Consider the following 21,329-nt stretch of genomic DNA (forward strand, 5'->3'; position numbering starts at 1 on the left):
ATGAAGGACATCATTGTGTTACAGGCAAAGCCACGTAATGTTCTGTGCATGGATGTCTCATCAGGACGTAAACGATGGAGAAAACGACAGTGGCTCTGAAGATCAGTCACAACTTTTCTGGGGAAACTGTGTCATCGCACATTTGAATAATAAACAAGCATTTGCCCTTTTCTGTGCATGTTTACTGCGTAATATTTTCAGAAATTGAAAATGAAGATTTTTAAACTATAGCCCCAGCAGTGTTTCCTTAGTGGGTGGACCATTTGCATCTGAATCATCTAGGAGCTTGTTAAAACATGTGACTTCCTAGAGATACGCATCTCTCATTAGTAGGCTTACGAACCCAAGCCTCTCTCCTTGCTGAGAAACAGAATTTTTAATATTTCCTTAATATACTTTGGAGTGTTGAACACAGTCTGTGTTTTGAGAGGAAGATGAAATTCCACGTGGCAAACAGCTTTGCTGCTAGTTCCGCCGCCCGTGGGGCCTGCTCCAGCTAGACTCCAGCTGCAGGTACTCGTGCTCAGTAGCCCTTGTGCATCCCCTGGCCCGCAAGTCCCGGAGGTGCCCTGGGAGGGGGAGGGGTCAGAGGACAGGCAGGCCCCCTCTAGCCTACCTGTCACGAGAAGCTCAGCAGTACTAGTCGCTTGTCCAGATCCATTGGTGGCTCTCAGGGAGTATCGTCCACTGTTGGCTTTAGTCACGGCGGGGATCGTCAGTTTAGCGCGGCCATCGCTAAAGGAGATCTGCACGCCGGGCAGAGTGGAAGTGGAAATCACCTGGCCATCCCGAAACCAGCTCACCTCAGGAACTGGGAAACCTGGAGCGCAAAGACAATTCCCCTTTATGTCTGAGTGGGCCACTGCAAAGGCCTCTGCTCCGGCCCTGCTGTGTTCACTGCCTTGTCCTAACCACAAAAGCTCTCCAGAGAGCAATGCTGTGTAATGACAGTGAAAACTTGACAGACATGATAAAAGTGTAAACTTGTAAACCATTAGGAAAGTCTGTGGGTTCATGTGGAGGCCAGTGTCTTCGTTTTACAGGGAGGAGACTGAGGCCAAAGAGACTCAATGATTTTTCCAAGGTCCCTGGGCTCTCAGGGGCACACAGAGGACGGCAATTTCCATTTCCTGCCCTCCTGCCAGGGCAGTTTAATGGACATCATTAAAATCAGAAAAGCGACTTATAAAAGAGAAGAGCCAAGGAAACTTTGAAATAAAAAGTGACTGTTGTCCGTGTTGAAATTAAATGAAGAGGGAAAGCAGCAAAGGAATCTAAAAGTTCTGCTCAACCAGCGCAGGAGGACCCGCTCGTCTTTCTCCCTCCTCTGAGGTTACAGGAACACTGTCTTCCTGAGCTCCCCTGCCTTTCAAATGTGCCGTCAGCAAAAATGCCATACCGCAGGGAGGCAGGTCCTCATATAGCGAGAGAAGAAGCCAACCCAGTCTTTCAGAACAACACATACAGCTGGAGTTGCAGGTAGAAGAGCCAAATTCTCTCCACGTGCTATAAACCATCTACAGCTGCATGTAGGTGGTTTGATGTTTTAATTATATTAAAACTGCAGTCCAAAGGCATAAGGTAAATTCTGAGCACAAGTTATTTTGCATGGGCACGAAGGCTGGTAATGCCTCCTTCAAGATAACCAAGAGAAAGTTTATTTTGTTGTTCTTACATTAGCCAGTCTCCCACTGTGGACAGGGAATAGTTTACTTGACTAACTCATGGGTATCAAGTATTTTCAGTGGTGCTTTTCTAAGCATGTATGAGCACATAGTGTGATGGAACAAGGAGCTATTTAGAAGCCAGACTCTACGACTTCACAATTAGGCAAAATCCCCACTGAAGCCATATGTGTTCTGCTCAATTCAGAAGTTACTGAGCCTTAAAAGATAAATAAGTGAATTATTTGGAAGTCTGTCTGAGTTTATCATGCATGAGAAGAATTAAATTGGTGTCTATATACATATAAAATAGAAAATAATGATTATATATTTCTGCAATGTAAAACAGTGTTATCCAATTATGAATAAGATTGATACATAAAATAGAAAACAAAAGGAAAAAATGTTATTTGATATCTTTATTATAAGCCATAAAAAAAAAGAGACAAAGTGCACAGGGAGGTATATCAAGCATGATTTTCAATTAATCCATATAATTTTAAAAGACTGGTTATGATACTGCAATAGACAATACTGATTAAGTGATTTTGAGATTATATACAATATAGTTTGTAGATTGTCCCCACTTTTTCACAACATGTTATCATAAGTCATGTATTTTATGAAATTATTCCTAAACTGAGCTACAATGGAAAAAAAAGGAAAAAAAAAACAACAGAACTTAAAAAGAAATTCCAGGGTCATTTTTTAATTGTCTTTAATATATAGGCCAGAGCGACATATATTATTTTTGTTGTTATTTCAATGATCAAAAATATTTTAATTTACTAGAATCACTTAATAAAGATAGAAAATAAAAGAATAAAATAACTAGGAGTTAGCTAATCACTGAAAGTTCAGCTGCTCAGGAACGTGAGCTGTATTTGTATGCAGTTTTCCATATAAGACAACCCTGCCTCAGGCACTCAGACTGGGGAGCCCCATGTTGCCTGTCCGGCAGCTCCGTGGCCCGCCCCTATCGGGCTGGAGTTCTTGGCTTCTAGTCTGGCTCTGCAGCTCAGTCAAAAATAGAATGACCAAATCTGGTCTTACTTAACAGCTAGATTCGACATCAGTTTTAACCCACTGCTAATGATTTTGCTGTGTAGAGTTATAAATATGAACAAAACATTTTCAAGCCATTATACTGTCAGATTTTTGTCAGTACTCTATGAATGGTCTATCCTTCCTTATAATGACCGTTCCATAGAGTTGGATCAGTTTTACAATGTAAAATCAGGCCTTAAACTTGACTTCAAGTCCTAGAGTGAAATTAACTTATTTGAGAGGAGGCGAGGCAAAGAATGTGGTTTGTGTGAGCTTACCACTAATGTGAGCCTCAAAGGTTGCGGTACTACCCTCCAGTACCACAACGCTTTGTAACGGCTGCTTAAACGTCGGTGCTTGGGTCGTCATCTTTTTAGGCACTCTGAAAATGAAGAGAAAATAAATTAGATGTCACAGCTAAGGGTTGCTCTGGAGCTACTTGGTAGATGACAGAGACACACAGTTTCCAAACAGATTGCTCCACAGGTTATCTGTGGGCCTGCACAGTGGGCAGGCCCAGTCCTTTGTGGCTAGAATCTAAAACAGTCAGCCTCTGAGTTTACCGGAAGCCTAACATAATAGCAAAGGTAAAAGGATGTGGAAAAAAATTTGGCAGGTACACAGCAAGGAATGTACCCTAGTGGTCAAGGAGGGAAATTCAGGTTTGCAAAGGTGGGAAAGTTGAGTTAGAGTCCTCCTAGTCAGATAAAAGCAAAGTTGGAGTAACAGGGTAAAGGTGAGGGTGGGTTGGTGGTGAAGAATAATAAATGTGCAGAAGTGTAAAACAAATCTTTGCATCAGTTCAATGTTTAAGAAACAATAGTTAAAAAATATTTCTTTTCTCCCACTATTTTTCACTCACTATATTTATATTGATAAAACTGACATAGATTCGGGCATTTTTACTTTAAGTAATTCAGGTGACTACTTAAATCACCAAAAAAAACTAGCAATGTAAATCTTGCAATGTCTTTCCTTACTTGAAAAATTTTGGCAAGCCTTATCAAAGTTGTAAACCTTTTGTAGAAAGCATATAGTTCCTCCTATCTCTTAGTATTTCTTCATATGTCACTGCTCAGTAAGTGTTGCTGCTGTTGAAGTAAATATTCAGGGAAATTTAAATATAAGTGAGGAGGGTAAATTTTTATTATAGATCTGAAAGAAAAATACTGTTTCTTATTGTTAATAAGGAACAATGTACAAACTGAAAAAAAAATGGAAGGATGACTGGTATGACATGTAGATTAAGTGAAAAGACCTGTGTTTCTATAATGTAAATATTCAAAATCAAAGAAATGAACATGAAATTTGCAGTTAGTCCTTTTGGTAAGTGGAAGAAAGTACTTTGTCTATCAGCTTCAGAGAGAATATGTGAAGAATTTTTGATGCATAAATACATTATTATCTATTTTCTGATGCATAAATACCTTAAATACCATTAGAATAATGGGGCCACTCCATTATTCTAATATAAAAGCAGATTCTCAGTAATCAGTTGTTTCATTACTATTTGTCATAACATTCTCTATTCACTAAAAAGTACCTTATTGTAGCTTTTTACTTAATTAGCAAGAAAACAAAACTAGAGTTTTCTGAGACAATGAAATTTACATTTGGAAAATTCAAATAATATCCAAAAGTTTTTTTGAGACGCTTTTGTCAAGAACTCCTTATTGTAGCATATTATATCTTTAGGATAAATAAGTTTTTGCACCTAACCTTTTCCCTACTTGGTTTACAAACTAGTGCATCTTAAAACAGTTGTATTATTTATACCTTTTATGCATTTTATAGTAATTACTAATTTAATTCCAGGAAGATGGGAAAAGAAGGTGCACTTAGAGCTAAAATTCCCTGAAACATTATTTCTTACCCTTCTTTGCACCAACATTCATCTCATATCCTATAATTTGATTGTGAGTTGAATTAAAACAGGTAATAAGACTCTGAGTAGTTCAGAAAACAATTATATACCTCCCCCCAGCCCTGAACTTTCTAAATACATTGCAATTAACTAGCCTAAATGGGTCTTTTACTCCTTTTGTCCAAGTAACGTTTGTTGCTTTAGCGCTTGCTCTTCAGAGGCCTTTGTCTAACTGGGGCAGGAGGTATGCGTCTTAAATGTCAGGCTCCCAAAATAAACTCCAGCGTTGACTGACAGCAGGCAAGTGTTCTGTCACTGTCCCGCGACTGATAGCTCAGCAGTTGATTCCCTTAAAAAGTCATCAGGGTGTAGTTGATACCACATGCATTTTATCAGAGCTATTCTTGGTGTGTCTCACTTTATCACTGAGGAATATAACCTTGAACATTTCCAACAGACAAACAGTCTATAAAAGAAGCAAACATTTCTATTACCATTTCAGACCTCAGCTTGAACACTTTAGGAATGTTAGGTGCATTTAAACAATGTTAACTGCTGACCCTGCTGATATGCTACAGCGTTCAACTTTGTAGAGAAAAATGGTCACATATTTTAAAACAGAATTTAACAAGCCCAATCGAACAATGAATTGGCACCAGCAATGAGTAATTAGACAAACATCTCTAGCTAGGCATAAGCATACGAAGAGAAGTGGGAACTGGAGATGCGTTAGAAGGCGGCTCTCCCATTAACAGAAGAAAAGATGCTGCTCACCTGATTTCTCAAGAGCGCCCAAAAGAGTGGGACTGAGCCCAAGGTTGCTTCTGAAACGACGTCCTATCTAGAGTTGGTTTGTTGGACCATCTCTGACATGAATCAGTGAGCCTCTAAACCGCTCCTCTATGCAATCCCTACACCCGAGGCGAGGCTGGGAATGCACGACTGCTCCCGAGTCAGGGTCTGGCCCTGCCTTTTATTCCCCGGATCTGCTGACAGCCCCACATGCTTAGGGCAGGGCCCTGGGTGATTGGCTGTCCCTGGGCAGCACGACAGGAGAGGAACCTACTTGGTTGTGTCATTTAGCACCTGTTCTTCTGATTGGCAGTGCTAAATTTAGCACCTCAGCAGAGGCTTTACTAAGGAAATAAGAACTGTGTTTAAAGAATAGCTGTGTTGGGGTTGAGAGAAGAGCATTTATTGCCCATGCTAAAATCTGAAAACACTGGTCTGAGCAGAATGTGGGACAACGGAAGACTTGGGGGCAGTCATAAAACAGTCCCGAACCTGAGGGCTCTGCCCTGTGAGTCAGGGCCCATTTCTGTCTCCTCCCGCCATAGACCAACCAAATGGACCCGTCAATCATGAGAACAGATGGGGGAGTTTGTCTCATGCATAAGAGTTCACTTTCTTTGAAGAACCACTGGCTGTTAACCTCAGAATTGAAGAGAGCTCATTTCTACTATCTATACTCTCTAGAATCCACTTGTACTTTGGGGAGAATTTGGCTAATATTAATGAGCTAAGTGTTTGCACGGCCCTGCAAGAGTTAATGTTGGAGGGCCAAATCTGAACTCTGCTAAGATTTAGTCTATACAGTATAATGATTTCACTTTTGTCAGATTTCATTTTTCATGTCATTAATATTCACAAATATGCACATACTGTTTCTTAATGAGTAGCCAAGTCTTACATTTAAATTATCCATAAGGTTTTAAAAAAATGTTTATTTATTTATTTTTTGTGGGCACATGAAGGCTGCTTTACTAATCTCTGGAGTTTGCTGTTACTAATGGAAAGTGGTTAGGAAGTGATATAGTTGCTATTTTAAGACTGAGTTTAATTTCAAGCAAGAGAGTTCAAATACAAAAGAACATACTAAAAGATCTTCGTAATAGTTTAGCTGGAAGATCTGAAACTTCACTAAAAGGGAAGAAACTTGTCTTGATAATGAAAAGAGACTTTTCTTAATAAAATAGACTAAAATATTAAACTCTAAGTTAAATATATTTATGTCTCTACTAAAAATGTTTCCTGTTGCAGAACTTGGTGATGTATTAGACTTTTCTTTTATATAATGATTAATTAACATTTAACAGAGCTGAAATATATTGGGCAACTGATGCAGGATCGTACAATTATATAGACAAGAGGACACCACGTGTTTAGTCAAACATTTGTACCCTTTACTTAAGCGTTTGTTTTTCTATTGGTGGCATCATTCCTCTCCCACATCTTGTCCCTGGAGTCTCTGTCTGCCATAATTCCATTTGATTGCTTTATTAGAAAACAATCATTTCTGCCCTGGCCAGTGTGGCTCAGTTGGTTGGAGTGCCATTCTGTAGACTGAAAGGTCACGGGTTTGATTCCTGGTCAGGGCACATGCCCAGGCTGTGGTTTGTTCCTCAGTCAGGGTGCATACAAGGAGGCTGTGAAAAAATGTCCTCAGGTGAAGATTAAAAAAATTAGTTTCATGTTATATATCTTAAAAATTATTCCCAATTAGAGACATGTTACAGGCAACCTGCCAGTCATAGGGCAAAACATTTTGTGTGATCTTTCTGATTTGAGGTGTCCATCACTGGCTGTTTAACTCTGGGTGTGCATGTGTGTGTGTATGTGTGTGTGTGTGTGTGTGTGTGTGTATTTTTAGATTCATTTGACCTAATGTAAAGCACATTAATGTCTTGTTACATTTCTTGGAACCAAAGTCCAAAAAACCACTTTAATTCTTATGGGAACTAGAGGGAAGGAGTGAATAGAATCCTGAAGCTGTGTCTTTGTGACCCAGTGCAACACAGGGAGCTCAAGAGCCAGGACAGGATGATAGACCGTTGTCACAGACATAAGGTCAAGTGTCTGTCCGCCCGTGTTGCTTGTCTATTTACCTTTCTTGGACATTTCTAGACTTTGCAGTATTGTCAAGATCCTTGTCTTTTGGCATTTACATCCTTATATGACATTCAGAGTTAAGATGGAAAGGAAGAAAAAGAAGGAAGAAAAAACTGTACTTGAACAACAATTAAAATAAAAATTTGAAAAGAAAAGAAGGAAGGAAGTGAGGGAAGGGAGAAAAAGGAGGGAGGGAAGGAGAGAGGAAAGGAGGGAGAGAGGGAGGGAGCAGCTAGCAAATAACTAATATACCACTCTGGAAAAACCATATTATTGGGTTAGTAGTCAATAGTGAACAGTTAGTGATAACATGGTACACAGAAGTTTAAAAGAAAATATGCCATCGTTGGAATATAGTAAGCTAGCCCAGTAGAAACCAAATACTACTCAGATTTGGGGCATTTGCTGATGCAGTAAGATCTTAATTTACCACCCTAACAGTGGGGAGGAGTCCCATGGATAATCCGAAACAGCTGATCATTCAAATAGAATGCCTACTTAGTTTTGGAATGCTTGGTGTGATTCTCATTTTGAGCATTACAGTCAAGGCAATTCAATAGTTATTAAGCATACGCTCAGTATTGAACACAGTACAAAATTGTGGTTCTGAATTCTATCATCACTGTTGACTCAACAAATACCTGAGTGGTGACTTTTTACCAGGCAATAGGCTGGATGGTGGCCAGAGAGTGGTGACCAAGAAGACAGTGACAGTTCCCTCCATTTTAGAAATCGTGGTCTACATACAATTCTTATGAATTCTCCGTAACCTATGGCTGAGACCTAGACTGGTACGTGTGTAAAATTCAGGCAGTAACTCCACTTGCACAGCTGTGGTTGGTGTCAGACTTTGTCTGTGTGACACAGAACCATCTCCCCAAGGAGTGACTTACTGAAGGCTATTTGAGAAATGGGCACAGTTTTTAAGAACAACCTAAGAGTCTTTTCAGAGAGAAAAGAGTAAACATTATGTATTAAAATTGAGTAAAAATTGCTTGTACTCATTCCTATTGTGTTAAACATAGTTAGGACACTGAGACCATAGCAACACAAACAAGGAGATAGAAACCTTGGTGCTCCGGGAGTTTGTGTTTAAGTGAGCACAGTAATACCTAGTCACATAATACCTCCAAAGTCCTGTCCACTTATTAAATTGTTTAAGGCTGAAATATAGGCCCATTAGTGAGCTATTTTTATGCAAAGAAGTAGAAGAAATTTCAGGAAACACACAGGGAAAACATGCTGACCCAAACAATCCACCCTAATGCATTGCCTTCTGTGCTCCTTGAATTATAAAGGCAAGCAGAGCTGCACTGGAAGCAGGGAGGCAAGAAAGTGCTGCTTACAATTCAGGAGGAGATGTCCCTTTGTCCCTTCGGTTAGAGTCAGGCGGTAAGATCAAATTACTTGATGTGTACAGTAATTTACAGGTGTACCAATAGTCACTAGCACATTTAGTGCCATATTAAATAGGAAATCCTGTTTTGGACATGTATGATACCACAGTAAGAAATATCCAAAGGTTAAAGTGTTGAATATCTTGGTAGCACTGACTTCAAGGGCACATGAAACTTTGCTCCTACCCTACATGGGCTCAGGCAACCCATGCTGAGTCTCAGTTGTCAGTTGTAAGTTGGGGATTATAATATCCATGTCAAAGCGTTATTGGCACGATTAAATGGCAGGATGAGCATGGAAGTGCCCAGGACAGTGTGAATCTGGCACATTGTGGGCATCTGGTTTGTTTGCTGCTTGCAAAGCATGACACAAGAGAAAATAATTTAGTAATATTCTGCTGAGTATCTGGAGAGTGTTTGCTAAGAAATCTTTGAAAAGTCCAAAGTGAACTCATAGAAACACGTTTTATCTCTCCTTGAAGGACCCCAGCAGGTGACATGATTTTAATATGTGGAATTAAAGCAAAGTCCAAGAATTACTGCAATCTTAAAGAAGCAATAAGTTGGGTTTGTGGAAGTTTGGGACAGGACACCAGAAACCGGATCAGATCCAACTACTTGCAGATGCTCCCCAGAGGTGGCGACACTGTTGTCAGACAATGTTTTATGCCCACTGATGGGAGCAAGTCGGGCTCACTCTACCCTGCAACCACTGCGGGTCCCAGGTGAGGGATTAAGGGCTCTTCCAGGGCCAAACGAGTGTTTGGGAGCTGAAAAGACAAGTTTCGTTCTGAAATACAAAGTGAAATCTACAAAAGAGAGAAAATAATAGACGTTTATCAAATGTCTACAAAAGAAGACACATCACCTGCATTTTTGACAGGCACATTTAAACCTGTTTGCTATGTTAAGGAGTGGATCTTCCCAAAGGAAGACAGCCTGTGGGAGATAAAGTTCTAAAAATGACCCTGAAGGCAGCTCTACTGTCTCAGGAAACAAAGGTAAGTTCTGAAATATTTGAGAGACCCCTTGAGACTTAAATGATGATTTATGTTCATATGGAATTCTGAATATTTCGTGTGTCTGTTGAAGAGCTTTAGCCTTTTCACCTCTGTGTTTCACCCCATCTATCTAAAATTCCTAGCCAAATACTGCCCCTGTTCTCCACATGTCCTCACTTGATGATAAATACAACATTCTTTTGAAGAAAGCTCTTACTGAGAAGCAAGTGTGGGTGGTGCTGGATGGCCGCTCTCCACCCACTCCTCACTCCTAATCCCCCTGCCCCATGGCCCTGGGAGCCTCATCCCTGGCGGGAGGCCTCCCTCGCCCTCTGGCTTCTGCTAAGGCTCAGCCAGTTCGAGGTGCTGGCAGGAAAAATTGAGGGGCATTTATTCCTCTGGCTCCCTCCTTGCCTGGCACTCATTTGGCATTGTCCTTCCTCTACTTGTGCCCATGCTCTTATCAAGGTCCCCTTTCCTACAGGTGCTGTCTTTGGATTTGGGGAACTGTGTTCAACTAGAAGCTTGCACTGCTACTCTCAGCGCAGTCCGCCATCGCCCGTTGAGCTTGCTGAACCTGCCTACTCCTTGTAGTAATGGTTCGTCCCTCCTCTAAACCTTTCAGTTAAGCTTTTGAGTTGCATATGCTTCCTGACCCAACCATGAACGACATATTTGTACGGAGACCTCGATAAAACTCTCAAGCTAAACCAAGTCAAAACATTTGCCTGCATTGCTAGGTCACTGTTTCTATTTCTAGTAGATTTCTTCCCTTTAGACGGCATGTATTTTTCACCTGAAGTGCACACTTCTGTTTCTTTCCAACTCCCCCCACCTCTTTTCTTTTCTCCCTCCTTTATTTCCTTCTCAAGTGATTCTGAGTGTCTTCTAGGTATCAAGAACTATAGGGATACAGAAAGTGTAACACCCTTTGCTTAGATATAGCAATGCAAGGAGAGACAAGAAAAGGAGCGCGCCAAAATGACAGGTACAGACGCTAAGTGCTCAGGAACCCAGACATGGTTCAGGGCAGTGGAGGGTGAAGCACAGGCAGAACTCTTCCTGGAGAGGAAAGGCTGGGCCGAGAGTTTTCACTTCACTCCAGAGTGGACTGGAGGCCGTGGGATGTGAGTCTTCTAAGCAGAGACCAGTCCTGAGATGGGTGTTTCAGATACTGGGGAAGTATTTCAGTGGAAATCGTTATGGGGAATAATTTCTTGGCTTTGTACATTTAAAGTAATAAATATTATTATAAAATTTTAAATTTCTTTTGAATGTTAATAAAATTCTTCCCAGTATTGAAAAAAAAAAGAATTGAGGTAATTCAGCAAAAGCACGTAAAATATGATAAAAGAGAAATGAAAATAAAGAATGATTCAGAAAAAGATAGAGACAAAGTAGTCACTAAAACCGTGTCAAAGAACAACACAAGCTCGCAAACCAAGATGGGCACTACATTTGTTATAGTCAATTTTTAGTTTGATGATGAGCTTCTTGGAAGTTAAAGAAAGGAATGAGGCGTAATTCTCAATATACACAGGAAAGTATACCAACTCCTTGGGAAAGTGCAATTTTTCAAACACTGAATTTTAATAATTTATCATGTACTACTTTATTGAAGGGGCACTGAGTGATATACAGAAGATGAAATGTTTTAAAGTGTGCCTACAGCAATGGCCTAATTTATATGTTGACATTTTTGATAGAAGCTTTTAACAAGTTAAGGGCATAACACTAAAGGGTAACTCACTGAATGCACCTGAGTGAGGGAGGGACTAAGGAAATACAGTCCCAGTTTAAAAAGACAGAATGGAATTGGGACATGGGTAGAATTTATAATATCCGAAAGATGTCAGTAACTATCACCTCTCTGAGGTGTTCCTTTGGTAAGAATTGAAACTGAAAGCCCAGAGTGTGCTGTCCAGGCACTGGCTAGGCTCCTGGAGTTTCGTGTGATTGATTGAGAAGTGATTAACGTTATCTTTAAGGGTCTTAAACAAAGTTCACATTCCCTGTTGTAATGCAAATGTTTCCACATTTTCTCACTGGCATTAACAACAGCAATCTCTGCCTTACAAGTGATTTATATTTTTGTAAGTAAATGCACCTCTAGTTTGGTAATTACACTCTTGGATTGTAGAATACTGATGTAGAATAGTCCTTAGAGACAATGAATGGATCTTCTCTTTGTAAATAATGTAACAGGCAAGCAAACACCCTCGGGAGGAGCCACATGAACTGCAAACATCTTTCTCAGTGTCAGAAACTGCTGCTGCCCAAGAAGGCTGAAGGCAGGAGCTACACATTGTTTTTCTTGAGTCCATGACACGAAAAGGCTTTGGAAGATGAAGCTGTGTCTAGGGCCATGGTTAGCACCAATCAAGCCAAGTTGACTGCCTCACACCTCTGTTTCCATGACTATTGTTTCAAGACTTTGGGGGTTTTCCCTGAGACCCTTACCTCCCCACTGGCTGCCGACTCCAGGGCAGGCTGCAGAACCAGACCTTTCCTCTACAGCCACTTCTACGCCCCCGGCCCCGCCCGTGGATCCGCCTCCAGCTCCGCCCTCGCGGAGCAGAACTCACTGAACCCGGCGGTGGAGCAAGATTATCTAAAGGACTCTTTGGCAGAAGAGTTGTCAGATGATGATGATGATGATGGTGATTTTGCCTGAGAGAATAAAACTAAGACCCCAGCTATGAAATAAACAAGGAGCATGACCTGAAATGAGAAGGCCAGAGCAGACTACTGCAATCGATTGGGCAAGACACAACAAGAATTTGAAACCATGCTTGGAAAGCTGGTATGAAAAGAGAGGTTCAACAGATACTTCTAAGGCATTCCACCACAAAAGTTCATACCATAAACCCAGGGTGTCAAAACAGATTAATCTAAGAAGCTGAGGCTAACAAGAAGAGTCTCACAAACAATGGGAAGACAAAGAAACAATCCCCAAATGAAAGGAAAGGAGGAATCCTCAGAAAAAATGTTAGATGAAACAGAGGCAAGTCAACTATCAGATACTGAATTCAAAGCACTGGTGATCAGGAAGTTCAAAGAGCTCACAATCAGCTACCAGAAACTACAGGGAAGCTACAATGATCTCACTGTGAACTATATCAACATGAAAAAGGAAATGGAAATTATTAGCAAGGGCCAAGAGGAAATGAAGAATACAATTTCTGAATTAAAAAACACAGTGGAAAGCATTAAAAATAGGGTGGATGAAACAGAAGATCGGATTAGTGAATTGGAGGACAAAGTAGAAAGCATCTCACAGAAAGAACAGGAAAGGGAAAAGAGGCTCAGAAAGAATGAAGAGAGATTAAGAGAAATGCAAGACAATATGAAACGTAATAATATCCAAATAATAGGAATACCAGAAGGAGAAGAAGAAGAACAAGGGATAGAAAACATATTTGAAAGAGTAATGAGAGAAAATTTCCCTAATTTGACAAAAGAAAAAGTCACACAAATCCAGGAATCACACAGAGTCCCATTCAAGAGGAACCCAAAGAGGCCCACTTCAAGACACATCATCATTAAAATGGCAAACTTCCAAGACAAAGAGAGAATCTTAAAGGCAGCAAGGGAGAAAAAAGAAATAACATACAAGGGCATCCCAATAAGGTTAGCCACTGACTTCTCAATGGAAACACTCCAAGCAAGAAGAGATTGGCAAGAAATATTCCAAGTAATGAGAAACAGAGGCCTACAACCAAGGCTACTTTACCCAGCAAGGCTCTCAATCAAGATAGAAGGCCAAATAAAGAGCTTCCAAGACAAAAGAAGTCTAAAAGAATTTGTTGCCACCAAGCCAGCTCTACAAGAAATACTAAAAGGTCTGCTTTAAGGAAAGGAAGGAAAAGAGACAGACAGAGAGGAACACAGGTACAAAAATGGCAATGAATAAGTACCTATCAATAATAACCTTAAATGTAAATGGATTAAATGCTCCAATCAAAAGACACAGAATAGCGTCATGGATAAGAAAGTATGACCCACACATATGCTGCCTACAAGAGACCCACCTCAGGACAAAAGACCAGCACAGACTAAAAGTGAAAGGCTGGAAACAAATTTTCCAAGCAAATGGACAAGAAAAAAAAGCTGGGGTAGCAATTCTCATATCAGACAAAATAGATTTCAAAAAAAGAGCCATAAAGAGTGACCCAGAAGGTCACTTCATAATACTCAAGGGAAGAATCCACCAAGAAGACATTAACATCATAAATATATATGCACCCAACATAGGAGCACCAAAATATATAAGGAAAATCTTAGAGGAATTCAAGAAAGATATAGACAGCAACACAATTATAGTGGGGGATTTTAACACCCCACTATCAAAAATGGACAGATCTTCCAAACAAAATATCGACAAAGACATTGCGGCATTAAACAACACCCTTGATGAAATGGACCTAACTGATATATACAGAGCTCTTCACCCCAAAGAAGCTAAATACACATTCTTTTCAAATGCACATGGAACAATCTCAAAGATAGACCACATGATAGGGCACAAAACAAGCCTCAACAAATTCAAGAATATTGAAATCATACCAAGCATTTTCTCTGACCATAAGGGACTGAAACTGGAAACCAACCCCAAAGGAAAAAACCCAAAACACCCAAAACCATGGAGACTGAACAGTATGCTATTAAACAATGAATGGGTCAAGAATGAAATTAGGGAAGAAATCAAAAAGTTTCTGGAAACAAATGAAAATGATCGCACAACAACCCAAAACTTATGGGATACAGCCAAGGCAGTCCTGAGAGGGAAGTTTATAGCAATACAGGCCTACCTAAAGAAAACAGAAACATTTCAAACAAATGACCTTACTCTACGCCTGCAAGAACTCGAGGAACAACAACAAAAACAGCCCAAAGCAAGTAGAAGGAAGGAAATAACTAAGATCAGAGCAGAACTAAATGACATAGAGACTAAAAGTACAATTCTAAAGATCAATGAATCCAGGAGTTGGTTCTTTGAAAAAATAAACAAAATAGACAAGCCTTTAAGTAGGCTCATCAAGAAAAGAAGGGAACGGACACAAATAAACACAATCAGAAATGAAAGAGGAGAGATTACAACTGATACCACAGAAATAGAGAGGATTGTAAGAAATTACTATGAAGAACTGTATGCCAAGAAATTTGAGAACCTAGGGGAAATGGACACATTTCTAGAAAAATATAATCTCCCAAAACTCAATGAAAAAGAAGTAGAACACCTGAATAGACCAATAACGGCAAAAGAAATTGAAGCAGTAATCAAAAAACTCCCATCACACAAAAGCCCTGGACCAGATGGATTCACAGGAGAATTCTACAAAGCATTTAAGGAAGAGCTAACCTCCATTCTTCACAGACTATTCCAAAAAATCCAAAAGGATGGAAAACTCCCTAACTCCTTTTATGAAGCCAGCATCATCCTAATTCCAAAACCAGATAGAGATACAACAAAGAAAGAAAACTTCAGGCCAATATCGCTGATGAACATAGACGCTAAAATTCTCAACAAAATATTAGCAAATCGCATCCAACAATATATCCAAAAGATTATACACCATGACCAAGTGGGATTCATCCCAGGGATGCAAGGATGGTTCAACATTCGCAAAACAGTAAATGTAATTCATCACATAAACAAAAGCAAAGACAAAAACCACATGATCATATCAATAGACGCGGAAAAAGCTTTCGATAAGGTACAACACCCATTTATGATAAAAAACTCAGCAAAATGGGAATAGAGGGAACATTCCTCAATATAATAAAGGCCATTAGAGAGACCTACAGCCAATATCATACTCAATGGACAAAAACTAAAAGCTTTTCCACTAAGATCAGGAACAAGACAAGGATGTCCACTTTCACCACTTCTATTCAATATAGTATTAGAAGTTTTGGCCACAGCGATCAGGCAGGAAAAGGAAATAAAAGGCATCCAAATAGGAAAGGAGGAAACAAAATTGTCACTGTTTGCAGATGACATGATAGTGTACATGGAAAATCCTATAGACTCTACCCAAAAACTGCTCAACCTAATTAATGAATTTGGCAAAACAGCAGGATACAAAGTCAATATCCAGAAATCAAAGGCATTTTTGTATACAAACAATGAATCAGCAGAAGCAGAAATCAAGGAAAAAATCCCATTCGATATAGCAAAAAGAAAAATAAAATATCTGGGAATAAACCTAACCAAAGAGGTAAAAGACCTGTATGCAGAAAACTACACAGCACTGAAGAAAGAAATCAGGGAAGACACAAACAAATGGAAACATATACCGTGTTCATGGATTGGAAGAATTAACATCATCAAAATGTCCATACTGCCCAAAGCAATATACAGATTCAATGCAATACCTATTAAAGTACCAATGGCGTATTTCACAGACATAGAACAAACACTTCAAAAATTTATATGGAATCATAAACGAGCCCGAATAACAGCTGCTCTTTTGAGAAAGAAGAACAAAGTAGGAGGGATCACAATACCTGATATCAAACTGTATTACAAAGCCACTGTAATCAAAACAGCCTGGTACTGGCATAAAAACAGGCACATAGACCAATGGAACAGAACAGAGAGCCCAGAAATCAACCCAACCCTCTACAGTCAATTAATATTCGACAAAGGGGGCAGTAACATAAAATGGAGTAAAGATAGCCTCTTCAGCAAATGGTGTTGGGAGAACTGGACAGCTACATGCAAAAAAATGAAACTTGAGCACCAACTTACACCATACACCAAAATAAATTCAAGGTGGATAAAAGACTTAAATATAAGCCATGACACCATTAAAGTCCTAGAGGAGAACATTGGCAAGAAAATATCAGATATTCCACGCAGGAACATTTTTACGGATATGTCCCCTAGAGCAAGGAATATAAAGGAAAGAATAAACAAATGGGATCTCATCAAAATAAAAAGCTTCTGCATGGCTAAAGAAAACAGTATTAAATTAAAAAGACAACCAACTGTATGGGAAAACATATTTGCCAATGATACCTCAGACAAAGGTTTAATCTCCAAAATATACAAAGAACTTACACGACTCCACTCTAGGAAGACATCGAACCCAATTAAAAAATGGGAAAAGGACTTGAACAGACACTTCTCCAAGGAGGACATACAGAATATCCAGAGACACATGAAGAGATGCTCAATATCGTTAGCTATCAGAGAGATGCAAATTAAAACCACAATGAGATATCACTTTACACCAGTCAGGATGGCTATAATAGACAAAGCAACAAACAACAAATGTTGGAGAGGGTGTGGGGAAAAGGGGACCTTAGTTCACTGTTGGTGGGATTGCAGACTGGTACAACCATTATGGAAAACAGTATGGAATTTTCTCAGAAAAATAAAAATTGACCTGCCTTTTGACCCAGCAATTCCACTGCTAGGATTATACCCCAAGAATCCTAAAACATCAATTTCAAAGAACCTATGCACCACAATGTTCATAGCAGCACAATTTACAATAGCCAAGAGTTGGAAGCAACCTAGGTGCCCATCAGTAAATGAATAGATCAAAAAATTGTGGTACATATACACCATGGAATTCTATGCAGCAGAGAGAAAGAAGGAGCTACTACCTTTTGCAACAACATGGATGGAACTGGAAAGCATTATGCTGAGTGAAATAGGCCAGGCATTGAAGGACAAATACCATATGATCTCACCTTTGACAGGAAGCTAAAGAATAAAACAAACAAGCAAACAGAATAAAAACAAAGACGCTGAAATAGAGAACAAGTGGGCAGCGACCAGAGGGGAGAGGGAAGGGAACTTAAGGGGAAAAAGGGGGAGGGATTTTGAGGAGCAAGTATGAAAGACACAGGGATGAGGACTGGGGGGGGGGAATGGGAGTGAGGGGGGGAGACCGGGTGGGGGGTGGGGTGGGATGGGAGAAATAGATTAAAAAAAATGTACTTGAAAAGTAACTAAATAAAATTTAATATATAAAAAAAAGACTTTGGGGATAATATTTGGCAGTGGGTATGAGCAGGAATTACCACTAGAAAAATAAAGTGGAGGGATTAGTCAGTTTAAGCATTTGATCTGTACAGGTCTGAGGGTTGAAAGGTCATGGGTATCTATAAAATAAAGGCAGTAGGGTGCACGTTGTTTACAAAGTAGTTCCCTGGCATTGACAGATGTAGCGTCTGTGGGTTTGGCACTGCAGAGCCATGCTGGTTGATTTTGGGGAAAGGTGCACTTGAATCAAGTGTATCCGGCAGCTGTGTACCGAAACTTCACCTGCTGATCAGCAAGCCTACAGCAGACCAGGGACACGGTGATGTGTGGTGTTTGTCCTCCATGCGCGACACACAGATTACATTAAATGAGGAAAGAAGCTCTTGTTCTAGAAATTTGTAATAGGAAATATTAACTAGAAATAACTTATATGTCTACCAATAGGGAGTAATTATACTAATACAATAGACTATTAGCCCTTTAAAAAAAATAATAGGGGACTTCCGGCCAAGATGGAGGCATAGGTGGAAACACTGTGCCTCCTTGCACAACCAAGTTTGTTAGTAACAAAATGCAGCCAAAACACAGAAAATTAAACTGTACCTACGGAAGTCTGACAACCATGATCCATTCAGTCAGACCAATAAGAGAGGCGGAGCCAGTGGCTGTTGGAGCAGGGTCCAGCAGGAAAGATCAGCTGCAGGCAGTGGTTGGCAAATCCCAGGTGTGGGGTGGCAATGGGTGGACCCAGTGAGGGTGCAAGGTGGCTAGCTGACCATGGTCACACATTCGCAAGCAGATAAACCAAGCGAAGGAGCAAGCAGTGAGACAGACCACTCAGGCTAGGGCCCCAGTGACAGGAATTAGAGCCTAAAAGCACCAATTCGAAAGACTTTCAGGGTCGAGGTGCCAGGAGAGGCTCCCAGACTCACAGAGTTTGTTGGAGAGACCCACAGGGTCCTGGAGGGTGCATAGGCCCACACACCTAGGAGCCGGCCACGTTTGCTTGCGGGAAGCAGCAAAGGGGATCAAAATCCTAGAGAGAACAAACGCCATTGCCGCTCTCTGACCCCGCCCCCACATACAGCGTCACAACCCAGCAACCTGGGTGGCCCCGCCCTGGTGAACACTTAGAGCTCCGCCCCTCATACTTAACAGGTGCAAACAGACCAAAACATTATGGTTCAAGAACAGCTCAAAGCCCCAGAGCCAATAATTCTAAGTGACCAAGAGATAGCTAACCTATCAGATGCACAGTTCAAAACACTGGTGATGAGCATGCTCACAGAACTGGTTGATTTTAGTCACAAATTAGAGGAACATATGAAGGCTAAACTAATTGAATAATTAGGGAAATGCACAGGAAACCAATAGTGATGGAAAGGAAATGGACTCAAATCAGGGGAGTGGACCAGAAAAAAGAAAAAAATGACCAAATAGAAAAGAATGAAGAAACAAGAATTCAAAAAAATGAGGAGAGTCTTAGGAACTTCCAGGATATCTTTAAATGCTCCAACATCTGAATTATAGGGATACCAGAAGGGGAAAAAAAAGAGCTAGTGGAAAACTTATTTGAACAAATAATAAAGGAGAACTTCCCCAATCTGGCAAAGGAAATAGACTTCCAGGAAATCCAGGAAGCTCAGAGAGTCCCCAAGAAGTTGGACCCAAGAAGGAACACACCAAGGCACATCATCATTACATTAGCCAAGATTCAAATGAAGGAGAGAATCCTAGAAGCAGCAAGAGATAAGGGGACAGTCACCTACAAAGGACTTCCCATCAGACTGTCAGCTGATCTCTCAAAAGAGACCTTACAGGCAAGAAGGGGCAGGGAAGAAGTATTCCAAGTCATGAAATCCAAAGACCTACAACCAAGATTGATCTATCCAGCAAAGCTTTCATTTAGAATGGAAGGGCAGATAAAGTGCTTCACAGATAAGATCAAATTCAGGGAGTTCATCATTACCAAGCCCTTATTATGAAATGTTAAAGGGATTTATCTAAGAAAAAGAAGATAAAAAAGATGAATAGTGAAAGGACAGCAAGCTGACAGTTATTAACAACCACACCTAAAACAAAAGCAATCTAAGAGGACAGCTAGATCAGGAGGGAACCATAGAAATGGAGATCACATGGAAGGTTAGCAACAGGGGAATGGGAGGAGGAGAAGGGGGGAGAAGGTACAGAGAATAAGTAGCATAGATGGTGGGTAGAAAATAGACAAGGGGAGGGCAAGAATAGTAGGGGAAATACAGAATCTAAAGAACTTGTGACACATGGACATAAACTAAAGGGGGGATTGGTGGGGGAGGGGGTGTGCAGGGTGGAGGGGAATAAAAGGAAGGGAATAGGACAACTGTAATGGCATAATCAATAAAATATATTTAAAAAATAATAATAATAGTAGAAGGGAATTTACCTGATCAGAAATTTAACTACCGCAATCAAGTTGTAAGCTATTGGCACAGCAATATAAAAATAAATGATTAAATAGAATAGAGTGCCCAGAAATAGACTGAAGCAAATCTGAGGAATTACCCTATGATGATTTAATTTAATCTATATTGGTGCTTATTTGGTGCCAATTTATATATATTTTTATCATGCAAAAAAAATCTCAAATGAATTAAATATCTAAAAGTAAAAAGAACACAATAAAATATTTAACAATATATAGAAAATTGTTTGTGGAGTCTCACAAGTGGAAGAAACTCCCTTAAACAACACCGGGTACCCAGACGCCGTATGGAGCAGGCTGAACACTTCCCCAAGTAAATAACTTGGGAGGGCGCCATCTATCCTCCTCACATTGGAAAGACAGAGAAATCTCTGCATACATCAATGTCAGCAGAGGATCAAATGCCTCAACACATAGAGGGACGAGTACGAAGTTGCTTATTTTACCAGTGGTGAAAGTGGGAAAATTCTGGAAACAACTCGAATGTCAATCACCTGGGAAATGACTGAATAATTTATAGTATAACCACGATAAGAATGTATTCGGTCACTACAGATGGTGCGCTGGGTCCACATGTTGTCCCACTAAGACAGCCACGATGGTAGGGGAAGGGCAAGCTGGAGAACTGTATCTAATGCACATTCTTGATCAAAGCTATTTGTTTATTTCTGCCACTGTTCTTATTTTTGTAAGATTCTGGATTATTGCCTCATTCTCCCAGTAGGCCATAAATTCTATAAATTTCTTAAGAAACAAGATTTGTTTGGTTGGATTTTAAATCCCCAACTCCTGGTATAATACTGTGCTAGACAGAAGATACTCATTAAATATTTATTTCCTAGAACTTCATGGTAAACTTTTGGAATAGTATAGAAAAAAAAGCTGTTAAGAATGATTTTCTGTAGATAGTTGGGGCTAGCTGTCTCAATGCAAGGATGAAAAACTTTCAATTTTTACCTTACACTTGTCTGGAGAGTTTGAATTTTCACCATGAGCACGCATCACTT

The 21,329-nt window shown here is 40.0% G+C and overlaps 1 protein-coding gene across 2 annotated transcripts in view; it reads right to left on the reverse strand.

The window, feature by feature from the left end:
- Positions 1–5,508, reverse strand: part of TTN (titin) — a 270,276-nt gene extending 264,768 nt beyond the window's left edge. For both annotated transcript variants that reach the window (XM_053665080.1, XM_053665079.1), the window contains exons 1-3: positions 5,350–5,508; positions 2,990–3,093; positions 617–820 (exon numbers count right to left, since the gene is read on the reverse strand). In XM_053665080.1, coding sequence (XP_053521055.1) covers positions 617–820; positions 2,990–3,080 — 295 coding nt within the window. In that variant the 5' untranslated portion in view covers positions 3,081–3,093; positions 5,350–5,508. The remainder of the gene's footprint in view (positions 1–616; positions 821–2,989; positions 3,094–5,349) is intronic.
- Between the last annotated feature and the right edge of the window lie 15,821 nt (positions 5,509–21,329).

Source organism: Artibeus jamaicensis, unplaced genomic scaffold (genome assembly GCF_021234435.1).
Source record: "Artibeus jamaicensis isolate MK-2021 breed Jamaican fruit bat unplaced genomic scaffold, CSHL_Jam_final contig_391, whole genome shotgun sequence".
Taxonomy (NCBI): Eukaryota; Metazoa; Chordata; class Mammalia; order Chiroptera; family Phyllostomidae; genus Artibeus; species Artibeus jamaicensis.